Source organism: Somniosus microcephalus, chromosome 6, assembly GCF_052327205.1.
Source record: "Somniosus microcephalus isolate GS21.2 chromosome 6, FLI_Smic_1.0, whole genome shotgun sequence".
In the NCBI taxonomy this organism is placed as follows: domain Eukaryota; kingdom Metazoa; phylum Chordata; class Chondrichthyes; order Squaliformes; family Somniosidae; genus Somniosus; species Somniosus microcephalus.
This window is the reverse complement of record NC_140992.1, coordinates 28,741,739-28,760,428: the sequence shown is the minus strand read 5'-3', so window position 1 is coordinate 28,760,428 and position 18,690 is coordinate 28,741,739. Positions and strand designations below refer to the sequence as shown.

General features: G+C 40.7%; 1 protein-coding gene across 2 annotated transcripts in view; it reads right to left on the bottom strand.

Moving 5' to 3' along the window:
* Positions 1 to 18,690, bottom strand: part of atr (ATR checkpoint kinase) — an 84,402-nt gene that overhangs the window by 31,234 nt on the left and 34,478 nt on the right. For both annotated transcript variants that reach the window (XM_085989888.1, XM_085989889.1), the window contains exons 18-27: positions 18,468 to 18,598; positions 14,643 to 14,786; positions 12,222 to 12,315; positions 11,137 to 11,262; positions 10,612 to 10,818; positions 8,028 to 8,141; positions 5,890 to 6,005; positions 3,919 to 4,039; positions 3,082 to 3,219; positions 1,420 to 1,627 (exon numbers count right to left, since the gene is read on the bottom strand). In XM_085989888.1, the coding sequence (XP_085846014.1) occupies positions 1,420 to 1,627; positions 3,082 to 3,219; positions 3,919 to 4,039; positions 5,890 to 6,005; positions 8,028 to 8,141; positions 10,612 to 10,818; positions 11,137 to 11,262; positions 12,222 to 12,315; positions 14,643 to 14,786; positions 18,468 to 18,598 (1,399 nt within the window). The remainder of the gene's footprint in view (positions 1 to 1,419; positions 1,628 to 3,081; positions 3,220 to 3,918; positions 4,040 to 5,889; positions 6,006 to 8,027; positions 8,142 to 10,611; positions 10,819 to 11,136; positions 11,263 to 12,221; positions 12,316 to 14,642; positions 14,787 to 18,467; positions 18,599 to 18,690) is intronic.

The following is an 18,690-nucleotide window of genomic DNA, read 5'->3' as shown; positions in this document are numbered from 1 at the left end:
GTAGCTCTTGGCACTTTCACAACTATATTCTAAACTAATTTCAGCCAAAGATTTAAAAAGTGAAAGCGTAAACCTATGCAAAACATTCAGCTCTCAACAAAGAAGCTACAAAAGAGATTCATTGCAGTGTGAAGCTTGTTGAATTATTATAACAGAATCTTTATCTCATTTTGAGAGTTTGGGAACAAAACAGTTCTTACTTTTGAGAAAAACCAAGGGCTAAAAATTCGAGGTCTTACTGCCGGCCGTTACCGCCCGATTCGGGGAAAAAAATGGCAGCTGCCACACTTTCACCCGCTGCCGGCGGGTCCCGCAGCAGCCGCCATTTTCAGGAGGTTGGCAGCGCTGCTGCTGCCGGCACTCGCCGAAAGTATTGTAATGAGTCGGAGCGTGACGTCAATCGGCGTGCAACGCTGAGTTGACGCCTGCTCATCTATTTTAGATATCGCCGCTCCTCTTGCCGCCCTCTCCAAAGCATGCCCATGTGTACAGTCGCTAAAAGCGCTTCAGCAGCATTAACAGCCATGAGGACGCTTCAACCGTCAAATGTAAGACAGCCAGGACCTGGCAGATTTTAGTCAAAGATGGAGGCTGACAAGTGGAAAAGAGCTCAGATGGATGCCGGAAGATCAAACGCCTCCTTTGCCAAGGTTCTTCTTTTATACTTTCATTTTTTGCCCATCAGTTGGGGGGGGGGGGGGGGGGGGCGGTTGTATTTTCTGGTGGCTTACCAGGAGACCTACAGTGTTTGTGGATCAGTAAATCAATAGGTGAAACCTTGGGGAACAAGCTTTTAGTTCAGAACTAAACGCCTGTACAAAACTGCAAATCCCTCGGCAGCTTCCCAGCAAATAAAAAACACAAATTCCTAAAGAGCATCAGATTGCCTAGAACTCCACTGCAACTTTTGAAGATCACCTCTGATAAGATCTCTTTTATCTTTATTATGATAGCGTCACCTAAACGTCGCCCCCTATCAAATCTGGACTCAACTGCTTAAGATTTTAAGGAATTCTAATTAATTTATTCAAAATTCCATAACCAATTATTTATCAAATAATTATTTTGTGTCACGTATGCAAGACCCTCTAAAAGCTGGCACGATTACTGCATTAAAATCATTCACATGTATCCATTTTTTTACTGCATATTTTGGACTTTGTTGGAGCAGTTTTATTTCCTCACTGCTTTTTTTTCAGGTAGGCATCAACAGCCAGAAAGTGCTATTCAAAGTTGATGCACAACTGCAAGTTAATGAAGTAATAATCTGCAATTGCTTACCAGAAAGTAACGCAATCATTATATATCATAATCTTTCTTTAAAGTGGGTAGGTGCAGTTTTCATTTTGAAACAGTTACCGACATGTCTCGCACGGGTACTCTTGTGAGTAACCATCAGATGTACTTTGAGTGACTCACCATTAGGGCCCCCTCTGTCCTTGCTGGATCTGCTTGCACTTTTCTCAGAGCTAAGAGCCTGTAATTTGTGCCTGGACCACTGTGCAAGATGATCCAACATAGAGAAAACAGTCTGTGTACTCAACTGACTCAGGTCTGATGCACTGTCCTGCAACCTCCTATCCCAGGCCTCGTCATGCTTTAGGACAGCCATTATCTCTGAATACACCTGCAGAAGAAATAAAAAGGTTTCTCCACAAGAACTATTTACAGTCCCCTTTCAGCTAAACTCGACAGATTCAATCTTTCAGCAAAGGGTTTCATCAGATTGATGCTAAACTCAATATTGATTATTAGGTTTTTTTGTGCTCAGCATTTTAACTCCGAGACTGCCAATACGTTGATAAAAATAATCTCTCACTGGACAGTTCCATAAATTTTTATCTTGCACACCGCGTTAAACAACTATTCAGTAATAAACCTGCTGCAATGTTAGAAGCAGCTTTTATTTTGTAATACTAACCCTCCAGGACTAAAACACTTAAAACATGATTTTAATTAAAAAAACATTTTTAAACAAGTCAACTTTAGTCATCCTAGTTTTATTTTTCATCTAATTGTCTTTTTTTTTTTTTTAAAAGTAAAACTTTTTTTTTTGCAGTATCCTACCCCATCTTTTGCTACCCATTTCCTCAAAGTTAAGATTCGAAATCTTTTTATATGTACTGATATAATTATGTAATATACTTATGTTTTTCCCCAGCCAATCAAAAGTCTGGACATTGAACAGTGACCTGGTCCAGATCAAACTTCACTGCATTTTTATATTTCAGGGTAGCTCCCAGAGAATGACCAATCTTTCCTTTGAAATCTAATAAGGTTTGATAAGAACTATCTTTTCTTTCTCTTCTCAACATAGTACCAGCTATAACAACAGAAAATGCTGGAAAAACTCAGCAGGCCAGGCAACAGCCGTGGAGAGAAAATAGAGTCAACGTTTCGGGTCAAACCCTTTGTCAAGACTAAAGAAGCACAGGAAATGAAATAGATTAAGAGGCCAGGCTGGGAGAGAACAAAAGAGAAGCAGAGACATTAAGAGGTATACAAAACGAGACGGTGATAGGACTAGTGGAGACAAAAGACGGCTCTAGATTAGGTGTGAAATGCGCTGGCAGAATGGGAGACAGCTGCCATGTGGGAGAGAAAAAAAGAAAGGGGGGGGGGCGGAAGAACTAATATACAATGGCAGCTGTCTCTCCTTCTGCCAGAGCCATTTACACTTCATCCAGAGCCATCTTTTGTTTCTTAACTTGTCCCATTACCATCTCCTTTTGCCTTGCACCATCTCTTAATCTCTCCTGCCTTCCATCCCATCACAGACCTTCCCTTTTGTTCTTTCCTCTCCTCCCCTCCCCCCACCCCTGCACTTGCTTAAAAACCTGTTCGATCTCCAGCTTTTTCCAGTTGTGACGAAGGGTCGGTCATCAACCTGAAACGTTAACTGTTTCTCTCTACAGATGCTGCCTGACCTGCTGAGTATTTCCAGCATTTTGTTTTTGTGACTAATATACAATGTTTTACTGGTGTGGTTCTTGTGGAAAGCAAAAACAGGCTGGGATCGTCACAAAGCATTGTCTGTGAATAGTATATTAACTATATTCCTTATAGTTACTGGCTTCTTACTTCACGTTGATCCTCTTCATCACACCCAAGCAAAATGTAGACTAGAATATGAGGTAGCAGATAGATCGTCACTTTAAAGTCATGTTTCATAATAAAACTGCAACAGTCAAAGACTTTTCCGGCTAGCTCATGTCGAACCTGAAAGAACATACAATAGAATATTTACCTAAACAAATATCAAACCTGCAGCTAAATGCACTGACAATTTTTAAGAAAAAAACAATTTCTGGAACTAACTTCAGATAATCTTTATGGGCTCTTTCTACAAGTTCAAGTTTGAATCATTAAATTATCAAGTCACTGAACAGTCTTTACAGGTAAACAGCTTACTATGCATGTTTAAGCGTTAAAATGGGTTGCAATGTCCTGCCATCAAACACACAAGATGCGGGGTGAGGAGGGGGGCGCGCGGACACAGGCTACAACAGGAACATTTTCCAAACTCAGTGCTCTTTTTTCATCTAAACCATGCATCGGCAGTCATTAATCCCATAATAATTCCATAGTTTAAGGGTCTTATCTCACAGGCTGTTTGAAGACTTTATGGCCCCACTGGAACAAATCAAGTTAATTTCGACAGTATCACCATCTTTTGATGTCATGTAAGACAAGTGTGGATGTACAGAACATGAAGGGATGATCCTGACATGTGCACTGTGTTGGAACTGCTCCTTACTTTAATTCAGCAATATTAAAGGCTGTAGCATCTACATTTGCAGAAAATATTACATGAGCGAATGGCAGAGTGTTATAAATGAGTCCTATGTGTAGATCTAAATAACAGGCAAGGTAAAAGTGAACAGCCTTTTCTTACTCCAATCTAATCAATATGCTCACCTTAGTTGTAAGGTATCCTGCCCACGTCGCTGACCACTCAGCAAAATTTCTGTCATGTTTACTAAGATAAAATGGCTTCTTAATGCTGACCCAATTGCAAGTCTTCTGAGAACTTTTATACCTTTAAGAGAAAAACAATTGCCTTTTGCTTAAATATATTCACTAAAACCTAAGTATCACAATATCTGCAAAACTATACATTAATTCTCAATCACAATCTTACTGTGAAACCTTTTTAGAAGCAATTGACACACAATTTATTTTATTACTTCAAACACTTCTTGATTAGTTACATTAAAAAAAAATGGGTCTTGGCTGCAGGCAGTGAGCAAAAAATAAAAGGGATTCCTCACAAAGACAGAGAAAAAGTATCACAAGACAAGTAAACCTGAGCCACATGCAAACTTCAAACAACAGCTTTGGCGAGACCACACCTTGAGTATTGTGTGCAGTTTTGGTCGCCTTATCTGAGGAAGGATGTTCTTGCCATGGAGGGAGTTCAGCGAAGATTCACCAGACTGATACCTGGGATGGCAGGAATGACGTATGAGGAGAGATTGGGTCGATTGAGCTTATACTCGTTGGAGTTTAGAAGAATGAGAAGGGATCTCATTGAAACTTATAAAATTCTAACAGGACTAGACAGACTAGATGCAGGAAGGATGTTCCCGATGGCGGGGGAGTCCAGAACCAGGGGTCACAGTCTAAGGATAAGGGGTAAGCCATTTAGGACAGAGATGAGGAGGAATTTCTTCACCCAGAGAGTGGTGAACCTGTGGAATTCTCTACCACAGAAGGCAGTTGAGGCCAATTCATTAAATATATTTAAGGAGTTAGATATATTTCTTAAAGCTAAAGGGATATGGGGAGAAAGCAGGGACAGGGTACTGAATTTGGATGATCAGCCATGATCTCATTAAATGGCAGAGCAGGCCCGAGGGGCCGAATGGCCTACTCCTGCTCCTATCTTCTATGTTTCTATGTTCACCTGGTGCTACCTATAAATTTACATTGACTGAGGCCTGGAAACAGATTGCCTCAGCACCTTTTATGACAGAGAATAATAGCACCAACTAGTGTCACAAATTCCAGAGTGGTCTGTTGAAGCTGAAGAAAGACTACGTGCGAATGAATGACTACCGAGATGAAAGTGCAAAAAAAAAATGGATCAGAAGCTAAACGAACGATGGAAAAAAAAACAATCTGGAGTAGAGTCCTGACTTTTATTTCACTTGTATTTCGTGAGTATGGACAATATAGTTTACTATAGCCTTTCTTTTCACAAATGAAACAGCAGTTTGAATTCAAATCCTGATTGTGCATTTTCTTTTGTACTACCTTTGCACAACTGTTTCTGTCCCCCCACACCACCCCATTAAGTCTCATTGTGACGGTGAATGACAGAGCAGCAATATCACAAAGGGCAGATATTTCACTCACGTGAAAGCAGCAGTTATATTCCATTCAAATGAAATGGACATTCACTTTTGGATTCCACCAATACATACACATATATAAAAAATAACTTAGCAACTGTTATTGGGCTCAGCATTCCCATGGGGTTTCAAAAAGAAAATAATACCGTTACAGTATTTAAATTTTAAAATCATACTTACAGTGCAATTTATTTTAAAATATAACTACAATGCAAAACAGACATTATAGAATACTGAATGTATTGCAAAGTATTTTCTAAATAGCTCAATGTGCATTCAATTCTATTCTTACAAAATCAATTCCAGAATCACAACTGGCTGGTGAAAAGATTAACCTGGAACTCTCGGGAGAAGGAAAGAAAAACAAGATGAGATTAATTTATGGAGGGCAGTTTCCTTCAGAAACACATTTGGTCTGTAAAGGTGAGGTTGTTTCCCTTGCTGAGCAACAACATCTAACAACTGCAACAGTGAACAAAACACGCCTTCAGTGCAGCTAAATTGCTCGGAAAAGTGCCAAGAGAATACTACAGACCTGGTGTTTAAATGTGGTTCCAGGATTTCTTGCACATGCTCTGGAAAGCTCCTCCACAACCTGCGTCCTGGACAATCAGTCTTCCCTTCTTTACATTTGTATATCTGTAGCAGTTCCTGAAAGTTCAATTTTATTAACCTTTAGCAAGATGGTGCCACACATAAGACACACTGCCAGGATCTATGAAGTGTTAAAGTAATTCCTTACTAAGCAAAGTACAGGAAACTCCCGATTTACCGACACCTAAATAACCGGAAATCTCTGTTAACCGGCAAAATGCAGGAGTAGGTTCAGGTAAGTTTTACTTCATATTAGTGGCCGTTCCTGGATCTGTGGCTGTGTAACTGGGGTTCCTGCACCTGTTGCTATGCAACAGGGACGCCTGGATCTGTGGCCGGGGTTCCTGCACCTGTTGCTATGCAACAGGGACGCCTGGATCTGTGGCCGTGTACGGGGCTCTCGTACCTTTTACTATACCTCTCTGTAATCCGGACTTTTTGATAAACCGGCACCACGCCGGTCCCGTCAGTGCCGGATAAAAAAAGGAGTTTCCTGTACTTGTATTTCCATCAGCTTCAGTTTCAGAGAGCTATTATTTGATCATACTGGTACCAGCTGAGATGGTGGCATTTACAGTTCCCAGTTGGTCCACTGAAACAAAAGCAGCTCTTAACCCAACTGGCCCCAACAGATATACCTCTTGATGGGATCCAGCTACAATATCTGCAAAGTGGCATCTTCTCTTGCAAAATGTAACTCTAACATTAGTCATATATTCAAGCATCCAGCTGGAGAAATGTCAATCGCAAATTTCAGAAAGTCCAGCAAATTATACCGAGTCATGTATCTCAACTCCATACCATTTACATCAACTCTGCTCCAAATCACCAACTGGATGCCAGTTTCCAATAACAAGGAAATCCAGGTCATTTTATTTAATATAGTTTAATGTTAATGCTCAGTTGGTAAAAGCAGCGTGTAGCTGAACCACATAAACCAGACTCTCCCAGGTTTGATCCCTGGGTTAGGAGGTCTCAGACTAGCTGGCAGTATATTTACTGACCCACATAAACCAGACTCTCCCAGGTTTGATCCCTGGGTTAGGAGGTCTCAGACTAGCAGGCAGTATATTTACTGACCCACATAAACCAGACTCTCCCAGGTTTGATCCCTGGGTTAGGAGGTCGCAGGCTAGAAGGCAGTATATTTACTGACCCACATAAACCAGACTCTCCCAGGTTTGATCCCTGGTCTGTGCTGGGTTAGGAGGTCTCAGACTAGCAGGCAGTATATTTGCCTCAGCACATCTGGAAGGGGAAGTTTGCCATAGTTCCTATGACATAATCCAATGAATCCCATATGTTTGCAGTCTAGAAGGAGGCCATTCAACCCATCACATCTGTGCTAGCTGTTTGCTCTCCCCAGAACCCAGTGTCTTGGTGTACCACACACATGCTGGAAAATTGCATGTATGGGGATACCAGGAGAGAACTTGGCTGTGACGATCCCCTCTCAGCAGTTAAATGCCATTACTAACACTCCCACACCTCGGGCAAAATACCAAGTGACGGCCACTATACTCCACTAGGAGTCAATGTCTTTGGGAAAGTTGGGGGGGGGGGGGAAGAGAGGCGGGGAAGGAGAGTGGCAAAAATAGAAATTGAGAAATCTATAAATAGTTTCTTGCTACCCAAAACAAAATGTACATAAAATGTACATACCACCAATTTGCATGTTACAAACCAATTGTTGTTTAATGTTTATATTCTGTACTTTTTTTTTTTACTAGCTAAGACAATTCTAGTTAGCCAAGGGCGACAAGGTCAAGACTGAAGCGCTCTCTTTGCTGACGCCAGAGAGAGACAACGATCTTATCCAGTAAACACAGCTGGTAGTTAAACGCATTATAAACCATGAAAGTTCGTTCACTCCTAATCATTAGCTGTGTTTTTATTGCTTATGTTATAATTTATATTTCTTCCCTCCTCCTTAGTTTGTTGTATAAACTCTACTTTGCCCCTTCTGTAAAATAATTTCTGAAAGTAGTTGGTTAATTTTCTCTCTCTAAAAATGATCTGCCTTGTTATTATTCAACACCTCTCTCCCAAGTCTGCATAGAAAAGCAGCTGCTCCCATACCTGAATGGCATAAGCAGCTGAGTCCTGAGCTCGAACATTATCTGCATAAGCAAGGAAGGCTCTCGTCAACTCGATCAGCAAATGGTGGGCAAAGTTGGGGTCCTCCACACCAGCCTGTTGTAGGAATCATTACAAAACAACAAGTACATTAACTGCAAGTTACCCGTCAACATTTTATCATTCCAATTAATTCTATAGAAATTCAGTTCCTTTTAACAAAATAATAAATGAGTTACTGTAATTTTTAAAACAATTTAAAGCCGCTAAAGGCGCTCAAGTCGAAACCTGACTTTTCAAATAATTTCAGCCGACAGTTCGCACCGGCAGACATAATGTACCAACTTATCAGTGAAATGAATCTTATAAATGCCTCACAAATGAATAGTGCCCTTTAAAGTGCAGCAAGTTTATAATCGCCTCCAACTATTTTCTATTATTTTCTTGCCCTCTTCTCATGCCTCTTATTCGCACTCCTTGAGGCATTCCTCAACTAAAAAGCCAATCAGTCTTAAGCTTCTGCTGATACTGTTCTGGAACATGTTACTAGAAAATGCAAGCGAACGAACTCATTCTTATAGAATCATCGAATGATACAGCACAGAAGGAGGACAACGCTTGTGTCGGCTCTTTGAAAGAGTTATCCAATTAGTCCCACGCCCCTGCTCTTTCCCCATAGCCTTGTAAATGTTTTCCCTTCAAGTACTTATCCAATTCCCTTTTGAAAGTTACTACTGAATCTGCTTCGACCACCCCTTCAGGCAGTGCCTCCCAGATCACAACAAGCCGCTGTGTTAAAAACAATTTCCTCATGTCGCCTTTAGTTCTTTTGCCAATTACCTTAAATCTGTGTCCTCTGGTTACCAACCCTTCTGCCATTGGAAACAGTTTCTCCTTATTTACTCTATCAAAACTATTCATGATTTTGAACACCTCTATCAAATCTCCTCTTAACCTTCTCTGCTCCAAGGAGAACAACCCCAGCTTCTCCAGTCTCTCCACATAACTGAAGTTCCTCATCCTTGGTACCATTCTAGTAAATCTCTTCTGTACCCTCTCTAAGGCCTTGACATCCTTCCTAAAGTGTGGTGCCCAGAATTGAACACAATACTCCAGCTGAGGCCTAACCAGTGATTTATAAAGGTTTAGCATAACTTCCTTGCTTTTGTACTCTATGCCTCTATTAGTAAAGCCAAGGATCCCGTATGCTTTTTCAACAACCATCTCAACTTGTCCTGCCACCGTCAAAGATTTATGTACATACACCCCCCAGGTCTTTCTGTTCCAGCACCCCCTTTAAAATTGTACCATTTAGTTTACATTGCCTCTCCGCATTCTTCCTACCAAAATGTATCACTTCACACGTCTCTGCGTTAAATTTCATCTGCCACGTGTCTGCCCATTTCACCAGTCTGTCTATGTCCTCCTGAAGTCTGTTACAATCCTCCTCATTGTTTATTACATTTCCCAGATTTGTGTCATCCGCAAACTTTGAAATGATGCCCTGTATACCCAAGTCCAGATGAATCATCCCCTGCCCTCTCCCCACTGATTATCACCAGCATCAGTCCCACACCAATATTTGGTGAAGGTTTTCAATGTGTGCTCCTTTGTTAAGTTTCTTCACTTTTCAGCTACTCAGAGTATCCAGACCCTTGCAAACATTTAGGAACTTGACTGCCAACCAAAAAGTTACAAGCCTTGAGCCACACCTCATTTAAATTCATTGCCTCAGATGGGTGATTTACATTGATTCTTCCTTATGATCAGACATTCCATCTCTGTAAATGAGAACCTGTTTCAACCATACTTCCTGCAAGTCAATGTGCTGCAATATTAATGCTGGTTGTAAGGAATTCTGTCCAATCATTCTGCCCTCTGAGACAGATGGTACTGAAAAAACTCTACTCCTGCCCTCACCAGTCTTCCATATGGCAGTACAATTACTACAGAGAACAGGCAGAAATATGTTATGGCAAAAAAAACTGCAGAGAAGTAAAATAGAAGTGGAAGGGAAAGTGGAAAGAAGAAAATGAAGGAGGAGAGGACAAGAAAAAGTTATGGAGAAGAGACAGCAAATAATGACAGAATGCACCAGCGGTAGTCTCCTACAGACTAATTCTGGACTTATTTATTTCAACAGTACAGCAGTCTAGGAATGAGAGAAAACAGACACTGTTGATTGGTGGAAGAGGAAAGCAGAAAGGAGGGGGGAGAGGAAGAGGAGAGAGAAAAAGAAAAAGAGAAAGACCCTGTGAGATGGAGGGGGCGGGAAAAGACGGGGGATAAATCTCTCGCTCTCCTGGAAGTATGAGGTACAGTTGCAATCAGGGCTTAGCAGCACCTTAAGTTCTGACATACCATGAGCAACTGGGAAGTGATCCATTTAAAACTTAAGTATTATTGTGGGTGTCTCTGTATAGTGCTACTCGATATAGTCCTAAGCTGTAGTGCAACATGCATCATGAGTCACTGCTAACACTCTGTGGTTCCATAAGGCGTGGAATCTTATAATAACATTTCCTAGGTTAGACCTAAATTAGTACGAGATGAAGTGGAAGACACACAAATTCAAATGATTTCTTACCACAAATGTAGAGCTTTTTCCCTCTGTGTTACTGGTCATGAGGTCCAATCGGCCAGGATCTATTGCGCCCAACTCGCCAAGGCACTCTCCACACAGAAGTCTAGCTTGTGCATTTGCATCTTGGCAACCCTTCAGAAGCACCATCACCAACTGAGAGATAATAGGCTCTACTGTCTCACTGTCTGTGGCGAGTTTTACCAATTGTTCCTAAAAAATATATAATATATGGATCTAATGACAATTTTCCTACTTTAACATGGTCTTCAACTGTAATGAATTTTCCTTTCCGTTAAAGCATCACCATCTCTATAAACACAATGCTTAGGAACCACATAAACATGTTAGAAACTTTCTGTTTTCTCTTTTGTTGAAGGTGCTAAAATGCATGGTATATCATGAGTTGTAGCACATATCGCTATTACAGTAGTAAGTTCCTCTGACAATTAAAATTGAATTTATCGCTTGCAGATTTTTTTTCCAGACTATGCATTCAAGTCTGAAAGGCATTAGTATTAAATTGTGTACCTGTTTCTTGTACAAAGTATCCTTCAAACTGGTCAGTGCATGTATACGAACATCTACATTCTCATGCTGAACAGCTCGCATAGACAGCTGCAGTTCAGTTTGTAAATCTGTGCTTTTAGAAGTCTCCTGTAAAACAGGACGCATAAGGCAAACATTAGTGTGACGAATGTTAGCACCACATAACCAAAGAAATCAGGAGGAAGTTCTTGCCAAGCAGCTGCTGAAGTTTATAAACTACTTGACAGCTGAAGGAGTATTTCTGGATTCTTTTAAAATAAAGTTTAATTTTTTTTAAATTTATTCGTTCACGGGATGTGGGCGTCGCTGGCAAGGCCAGCATTTATTGCCCATCCCTAATTGCCCTCGAGAAAGTGGTGGTCAGCCGCCTTCTTGAACCGCTGCAGTCCTTGTGGTGAAGGTAGTCCCACAGTGCTGACTTTGTCGTAGCGGTTTGGTATAACTGAGTGACTTGCTAGGCCATTTCAGAGGGCAGTTAAGAGTCAACCACATTGCTGTGGGTCTGGAGTCACATGTAGGCCAGATCAGGTAAGGACGGAAGATTTCCTTCCCTAAAGGACATTAGTGAACCAGTTGGGTTTTTCCGACAATCTGGTAGTTTCATGGTCACCATTACTGATACTAGCTTTTTAATTCCAAATTTATTTAATTAACTGAATTTAAATTCCCCAGCTGCCGTGGTGGGATTTGAACTCACCAATAATCTGGTTCACTGATGGATTCCCAGTGGTTAGCACCAAAGAGGGGAGGAGAGTGACGAAAGCCTGACAACACCAGGTTGGGGGGGAGACCGATCCTGTGTCTGGCAGTACTGATTTGTGACTTTCTGAGGACCACTGCAAACACTAAATTTGGTGCTTTGAGATTAGACCTTGGACCTGTATTTTTGTGCGCGGACAATGGGAGGGGACAGATCAGGCTTAGCCAGGATTCCTCCTGATCAAATAGCCTGCTGACCCTGTCAGGTTCAATCCTCTTAATTCTTCATCCTCATACCAATCAGCTAAACCATTTTTAGTGACATTTCAATCAGATCAGATGCTAGCACACTAAAGTAAAAGGCTCACCTTTCTATAATCTTGCAGCACCTTCTGGATCTCAGTAAAATCAGGGTGTTCTGGCAAAAAGTAAATCTCATGGAGAAAATCTTTTACTTCAGCTCTGAAATATCCATAAAGAACTTCACTTAATGCACATCTACACAGTGATCTGTAATTCGTGCTGTGCGCAATAGACAGTACATACGTAAAGTGATTATGCAATGTAATCCCACAAGTTAGTTACCTATCTCCTGAGGAGTGAGAATAAACGGTGTACTTTATTCATTAAGATGTTCTAATGAGACTTCTTTTTGAGGTGGGGAAACGAAAATCTCAAAGTTCTTCCAATAGATCTACTCATCATGTGAATCCATTTCAAGGATGAACGGCACAGACATGATGGGCTGAATGGCCTCCTTCTGTGCCATAAATTTCTATGATTCTATGATTGAAGGTCAAGACTGAGGTTACAGAGAAGGGGTAGACAGAGCTGAAAGGTCAAGACATTAGATGCAAAGGCGGCAACGGGCACGAGTGGCCCCTTAAAGTGAGCAGGAGAATGGAGCGGACAGGCCCAGATTGCGCATTGTGTCAGGGGTTAAATAAAGCAGCAACCAGAGATTAGAATGCACAGGCGAATAGCTCCCCTGAACAGACTACCCAGTGTGAAACAGATCCATACAGACCAGATGTTCATCGGCTCAACCCAGTCGATGCTGATTTTAACTTGGATGCCAATTGGAGCATTTACAATGGCGTGAGTGCTTGGGGTGTGACAACAAACTTAACCACACATGTACATAAGTAGCTAAGACAACTCACTAAAATGATTGTAAATAAGCAAAATAACGGTTTCAGACAGGAGAAGACATCTGGTCCATCTAACCCTCCTATCCATAGCACTTTCTTGGTGTATTTCTAATAGCCCTGAATCCCAAGAACCTGTCTAGTTCCTTCTTGAAACCCATTAAGGTTTCTTGTTCCACCACCTCTGCCAGTAATCTGCTTCATATTATTGGCACCCTTTTAGTAAAAAAAAATCCTCCTACATTTCCTATTTTCTTTTGTTGTCCTTAATTTGTAAATATGACCCCTTGTGTTTAAATTCCATACATGAAAGAAAAGCTTACTTGGATCCAATTTGAAAGGCTTGGCCAAATTAGATCCAAGTAGGATCTCTGTCATGTACAAAATTTCTATCATATCCCCTCAGTCTTCCCTTTTCAAGTCCCACAGTCGTCAATCTTTCCTCACATGTCATCCCCTTAAGCTCTGGCATCAACCATATAAGCCCTTCTTTATACCACTCCAATAACTGAACATCCATTTTAAAATAGGGAGGCCAAAACTGCATGCAGTACTCCAGATGTGGTCTCATCAGGGCCAAACAGTCTTAAAATTACCTCACTGGATTTATATGTTAAACCCTTTGCTATGCATCCCAACATTCTTTTTGCCTTTTCAACAACCTGGGACCACTGTGCTGATGATTTTAGGGAGCTGACCATTAAAACCCCTAAGATCTCTCTCCTGTCTCAAGTACATTCCCATTGAGCACATAATCCAAATTAACCTTCTCTCTGCCAAATCTCATAACTTTACATTTCCCTGCATTAAACTCATCATTTGTCACTGTTCCCAATTTAGTATCATCTTCAAATTTAGACAGAATTCCTTCCTCTAAATAATTTATAAAAATTATAAATAACAGTGACTAACACTAAACCTTGTGGCACTGTACTGGTAACTGACTGCCAACCAGATACCTGCCCAGGCACTGCTACTCACTATTGTCTGCAAACCAATAATTTACCAATCCAATTTAATATATTCCCATCTAATGCATGAGCTTGGAGCTTTTGTAGTAGCTTATCATATGGGTCAGTGTGAAATGCCTGCGTGAAATCCAGGTATATAACATCCACTGTCTCTCCCCTACCTACTCAGTTTGTCATCTCCTCAAAAAATTCCAATGAACTAGTCAACCATAACCTCCCATTCCTACAACCAAGCCGACCGTTCCCGATTAGCTTGTGCACTTTAAGATCACATTGCTGTTTGTGGGACTTTGCTGTGTGCAAATTGGCTGCCGCGTTTCCTACATTACAACAGAGACGACACTTCAAAAGTACTTCCATGGCTGTAAAGCGCTTTGGGACGTCCTGACGTCGAGAAAGGCACTCTATAAATCCAAGTCTTTCATTTAAAAAAAAAAAAATTCCTACTCAACTGTGAAGCACCGTGGGATGTTTTGCTGCATTGAAATCACGATAAATTGTTTTTTTGTTGTCATCATTATTTGCAGGATAACTACATAAAGCTATCAAAGAAAATACGTTTACATCAATGTACAGATTCCTTTTACAACAATAATGAGTATAATCTAAATGCTACCTAAATTAATTAAAGAAAGCTGAAATTAAGCAAATGATTTCAGAAGGAATTTACCTGTTCTCCACTATAAGGTAGTGAAATATTCCAGCAGTCTCCTTTGGCTGAATGGACATCAAAGGCAGCAGAGCCACAATCACTTGACTGAGAAGAGCCCCCAGATAACTGGGCTCGAGGCAGCGCACAAAGCAATCCCATGCCCTAAAAACAAGAGACTTAATTAACAGAATGCCATTAAATACAGAAACATTTTAAAACTATATGAAGGAGAAAATAAACCAGGAAAACTAATGAGAAAAGTTAATGGGCTGGATTTTGCTACGGGGGCGGGTTGGAGGTGGGAAACCCACATTCGGGCTTGTTGTCCCGCCTCCATGGAGATGTGGCCAACCCACTGGATTTTCCTCTGATTGACCTTGTTGAGCCCGCCCTGTGGGCTCAGCAGGCCAATTAAGGGTCACCCGGCAACAGGTGACGTCAGAGATTGACATTTCATCTGTCAAAAGCTTTTGGCACATGAAATATCAGTGTTTAACAGCTGTTTGAAGCTGTCAAGCACTGAAAAACTGCTAATTCAGCCTCAGTCCTTTCTCAGGATAACTTTAAAATCATTTTGCTGTAGAAACAAAGCAGCTGATTTTTTTTTTTTTTTTAAATCGGAGCTTCTGTGGTTCTTGCAGCCGACTCCCGACACCGGAATGCAGGACTCCTGTAAAGGTAAGTAAAAGTAAGTTAAACTTATTTAAACACTTGCAAAACACTAACCTTTGCACTCCTGCACCCCTCACTCACCTGAACACTGGGCATCTCGACCCCTCCAAGACCTCAGACCCACGTCCCGCCTCGAAAACTTTTCGTGGTTTGGAGCTGTCGGGAAGCCCACAAACCTGCAATAAAAATCGCGAATAGGCAAAAAACTACCTGTTAACAGGCAGTTTAATTGCCTTTAATCCCTTCCCGCCTCTGGGAGTCGGGTTCCAGCACTTGTCGGGAACCCGACTCCTATGAAATTGACATGGAGGCGGGATGGGGTCGGGACCCCCGGATCTCCGGTTTTTATCGCCCGCACGCCTCCAACCCGACTCCAGGGGCTTAGGAAAATCCAGCCCAATGTAACTAGTATATACAACAGTTAAAAAATTACCCATCAAGAAATAAAAAATGATCCAAAATGATACATTTTAGTACAGCGTAGGATACTGTTTAAGCTACTTGGATAGTGCAAAGGTATTGTTTCAAGATTCCGTTCTATACTATTCCCTCAGGGTTCCTGTGCTGGGAAAGCAATTACAGTTGACAGAACATAGAAAAATAGAAATAAATGCGCAAGCTTGCTTGTGATTTTTTTTTCCTGGCCTTGTATCTTCTTCAATGACCGAGGAAGCTCCACATAAGCCAGCAAGCGGTGGGCTGACACAGCTGTCTCAGGCTTCAACAGCAATGTTATACAGCAGAGTATCGTTTATGTGCTCTTGTGGGACAGCTATCACTTTACGGTTTAAAGAGAATATGCTTATAAAGTAATTTCACATTGTGCTATAAATGGAGGAAAGAATGCAGTGATCATGCACGAAGCTACATTTCTTTTCCTCCTTCAGCTTGCTCCTCTAAATATTCAATTACCTGCATTGTTTCTTTATGGGAAATTACCAGGTTGTGTTATTTATGGAATTTCACAAAATTGGCCTTGACTGGTTAAACTATTGACACATCCACTGAAAGCCTCTTTCACTTGTCACTGACAGCTCCCTATTACTGTACCATGAAGCTTATAAAGCAACCGGTGCTTGCTGTAAATGGCTGCACTGTTCACAGCTGTTCAGGGAGGTGGCACACCTTCTCTATCAGTGTAGGATCCAAGATGGAAGATCCCATTGCACAATACCATTGATGCACAGCTCTGTCTAATTAAGCGAGTTTAGACTCCCTTGGTCATCTTGCTATGTGCTGGTCTTGCATCACTGTCTGCTTCCTTGTTTTAATTTCCATGACTATTTCTTCATTGTTTTAATGCCGCAGGTAGTACTGACACCCAAGCTGAACTCATGGGCAAGATTTACACCTGACTCTCTCTGCCGTATTAAATTTGGTTTTGCTTCAAAATAAAGAAATTCTACTTTAAACGAGAAGTCTTCTTGAGTTTGCCAGAATACACGTCAATGTCAGAAATACAGAACTATGCTGCATGATGTGATACTATGGGTGGTGGTGCAAAACGGATGGTATCAGATCGGCCGCCTGTTATATGCAGCACCTGATATGGACTTCTAGGCCATTGTGTCCACGTTACACACATGCAGTGCATCAGAAGGCACGTACTTTCAGGAAGGCACCGAGTATAATTAAACTTGCAGTAAATCAACATGCAGATAAGTGACACTCGACATTGCCTTTGGGGGCAGTATTACCGTGATTATTTTATGACATTGTTGGTGGTAGCATTGCACTAATGGCTTAAAATTCTCCACACTGTACATTCACCACAGGGTGGGCAAACCACAAACATGCAACCATTTCCATTTCTGTTTAATATATGGCAGAAACAGGTTTAAAAAAAAATAGAATCTCAAGGGACTTGTTCCTATAGTGACATGCAGAGTTTTGCTATCAGTAGCAAGCAGTGAGACATCATCTCTTTGCTAATTTTTGATGAAATGCCAGCACGAGTGTTAAGTGGGCAAAACACTACTTTACACTCCCGTTGACTTTTTCTCTAAAACTGGCAGACAGGAATTTGACCAGTGACAACATTTTGCAAAATTCTCCCAAGCAGTGGATGGCTGTGGAACATGTGTACTTTTAACCTATTGTTACTGTGTAAACGGAATGAATTACTGAAGGAGAGGGTTTAATACAAGTTGTTTGGAACCTACTACAGGTAAACAAGTATAACCAGTTTATAGAAAGCTCTTCAAACAATCCCAAACTTCTCTTCAACAATCTTAATCTATTATAAAAATCAAATAATTGTTTTCCTATTACTTTTTAGAAAATTACATTTTACATCTGCTGTTACAATATGTGCTCTCCTAACAAACGAATAATAAAATGTGAAAAAAATCATGCACAAAAGGTGAAAAGATTAGACACGTGTTTAACAAGAAAACTCCAGTCAATTGAGACTCATTGCATTTAACAAGACAGACAAAGTAAAAACATTTCTAATCACAACACTTTTTTTTATAATTGATTTAGACAAAGGCACCCAAAAAGCCATTTTGACAAAGTTTACAATCTGTTCCTGATAGTTCAGTCATTTTAAGCATTAAAACAATTTGAATTATACAATAATTCCAGGGGTCACAGTCTAAAGATAAGGGGTAAGCCATTTAGGACAGAGATGAGGAGGAATTTCTTCACCTAGAGAGTGGTGAACCTGTGGAATTCTCTATCACAGAAGGCAGTTGAGGCCAATTCATTAAATATATTCAAAAAGGAGTTAGATATATTTCTTAAGGCTAAAGGGATCAAGGGATATGGGGAGAAGGCAGGGACAGGGTACTGAGTTTGGATGATCAGTCATGATCTCATTGAATGGCGGAGCAGGCTCGAGGGGCCGAATGGCCTACTCCTGCTCCTATCTTCTATGTTTCTATAATTTAAAGTAAGCAATGTTAATAACACTAATAATAATTAGATAATTTGAATTAAACAACTTCAAATTAAGGGTAAACTGTAACTATTGCATAGGCTTTGCTACAAAATATTCTAGTCCATGCCCTTCCAATGAAAGCAAAACGGCCCCAAAAGACCTTCCGAAGTAATATTTCTGTTTAGCAGTGATATTAAGGAAGTACACTTTTCTCTTAAGATTAATACTTCAATAAAATTCAGCTTTGCGTTTCCATTCATTCAAAGTGAAAGCTGCATTTCAAAACACACCTGCAGCATAATTCAGGAAATTCATCCCTGTATCGCAGGCCTGTTCTCAGAGTGGTCATCATCTTTACCCGGACTGAACTAATGTGTTTTGGTCCCATCAATTTCATTAACGACATTAAACTATTCATGGCCTGTAAATTTAAAAAAATTGTATTAATAATTGATTTCATGTAAATTCCTCAAAAAAGGTTTATCCAAATTCCATAAGACCCCAGTAAAAAAT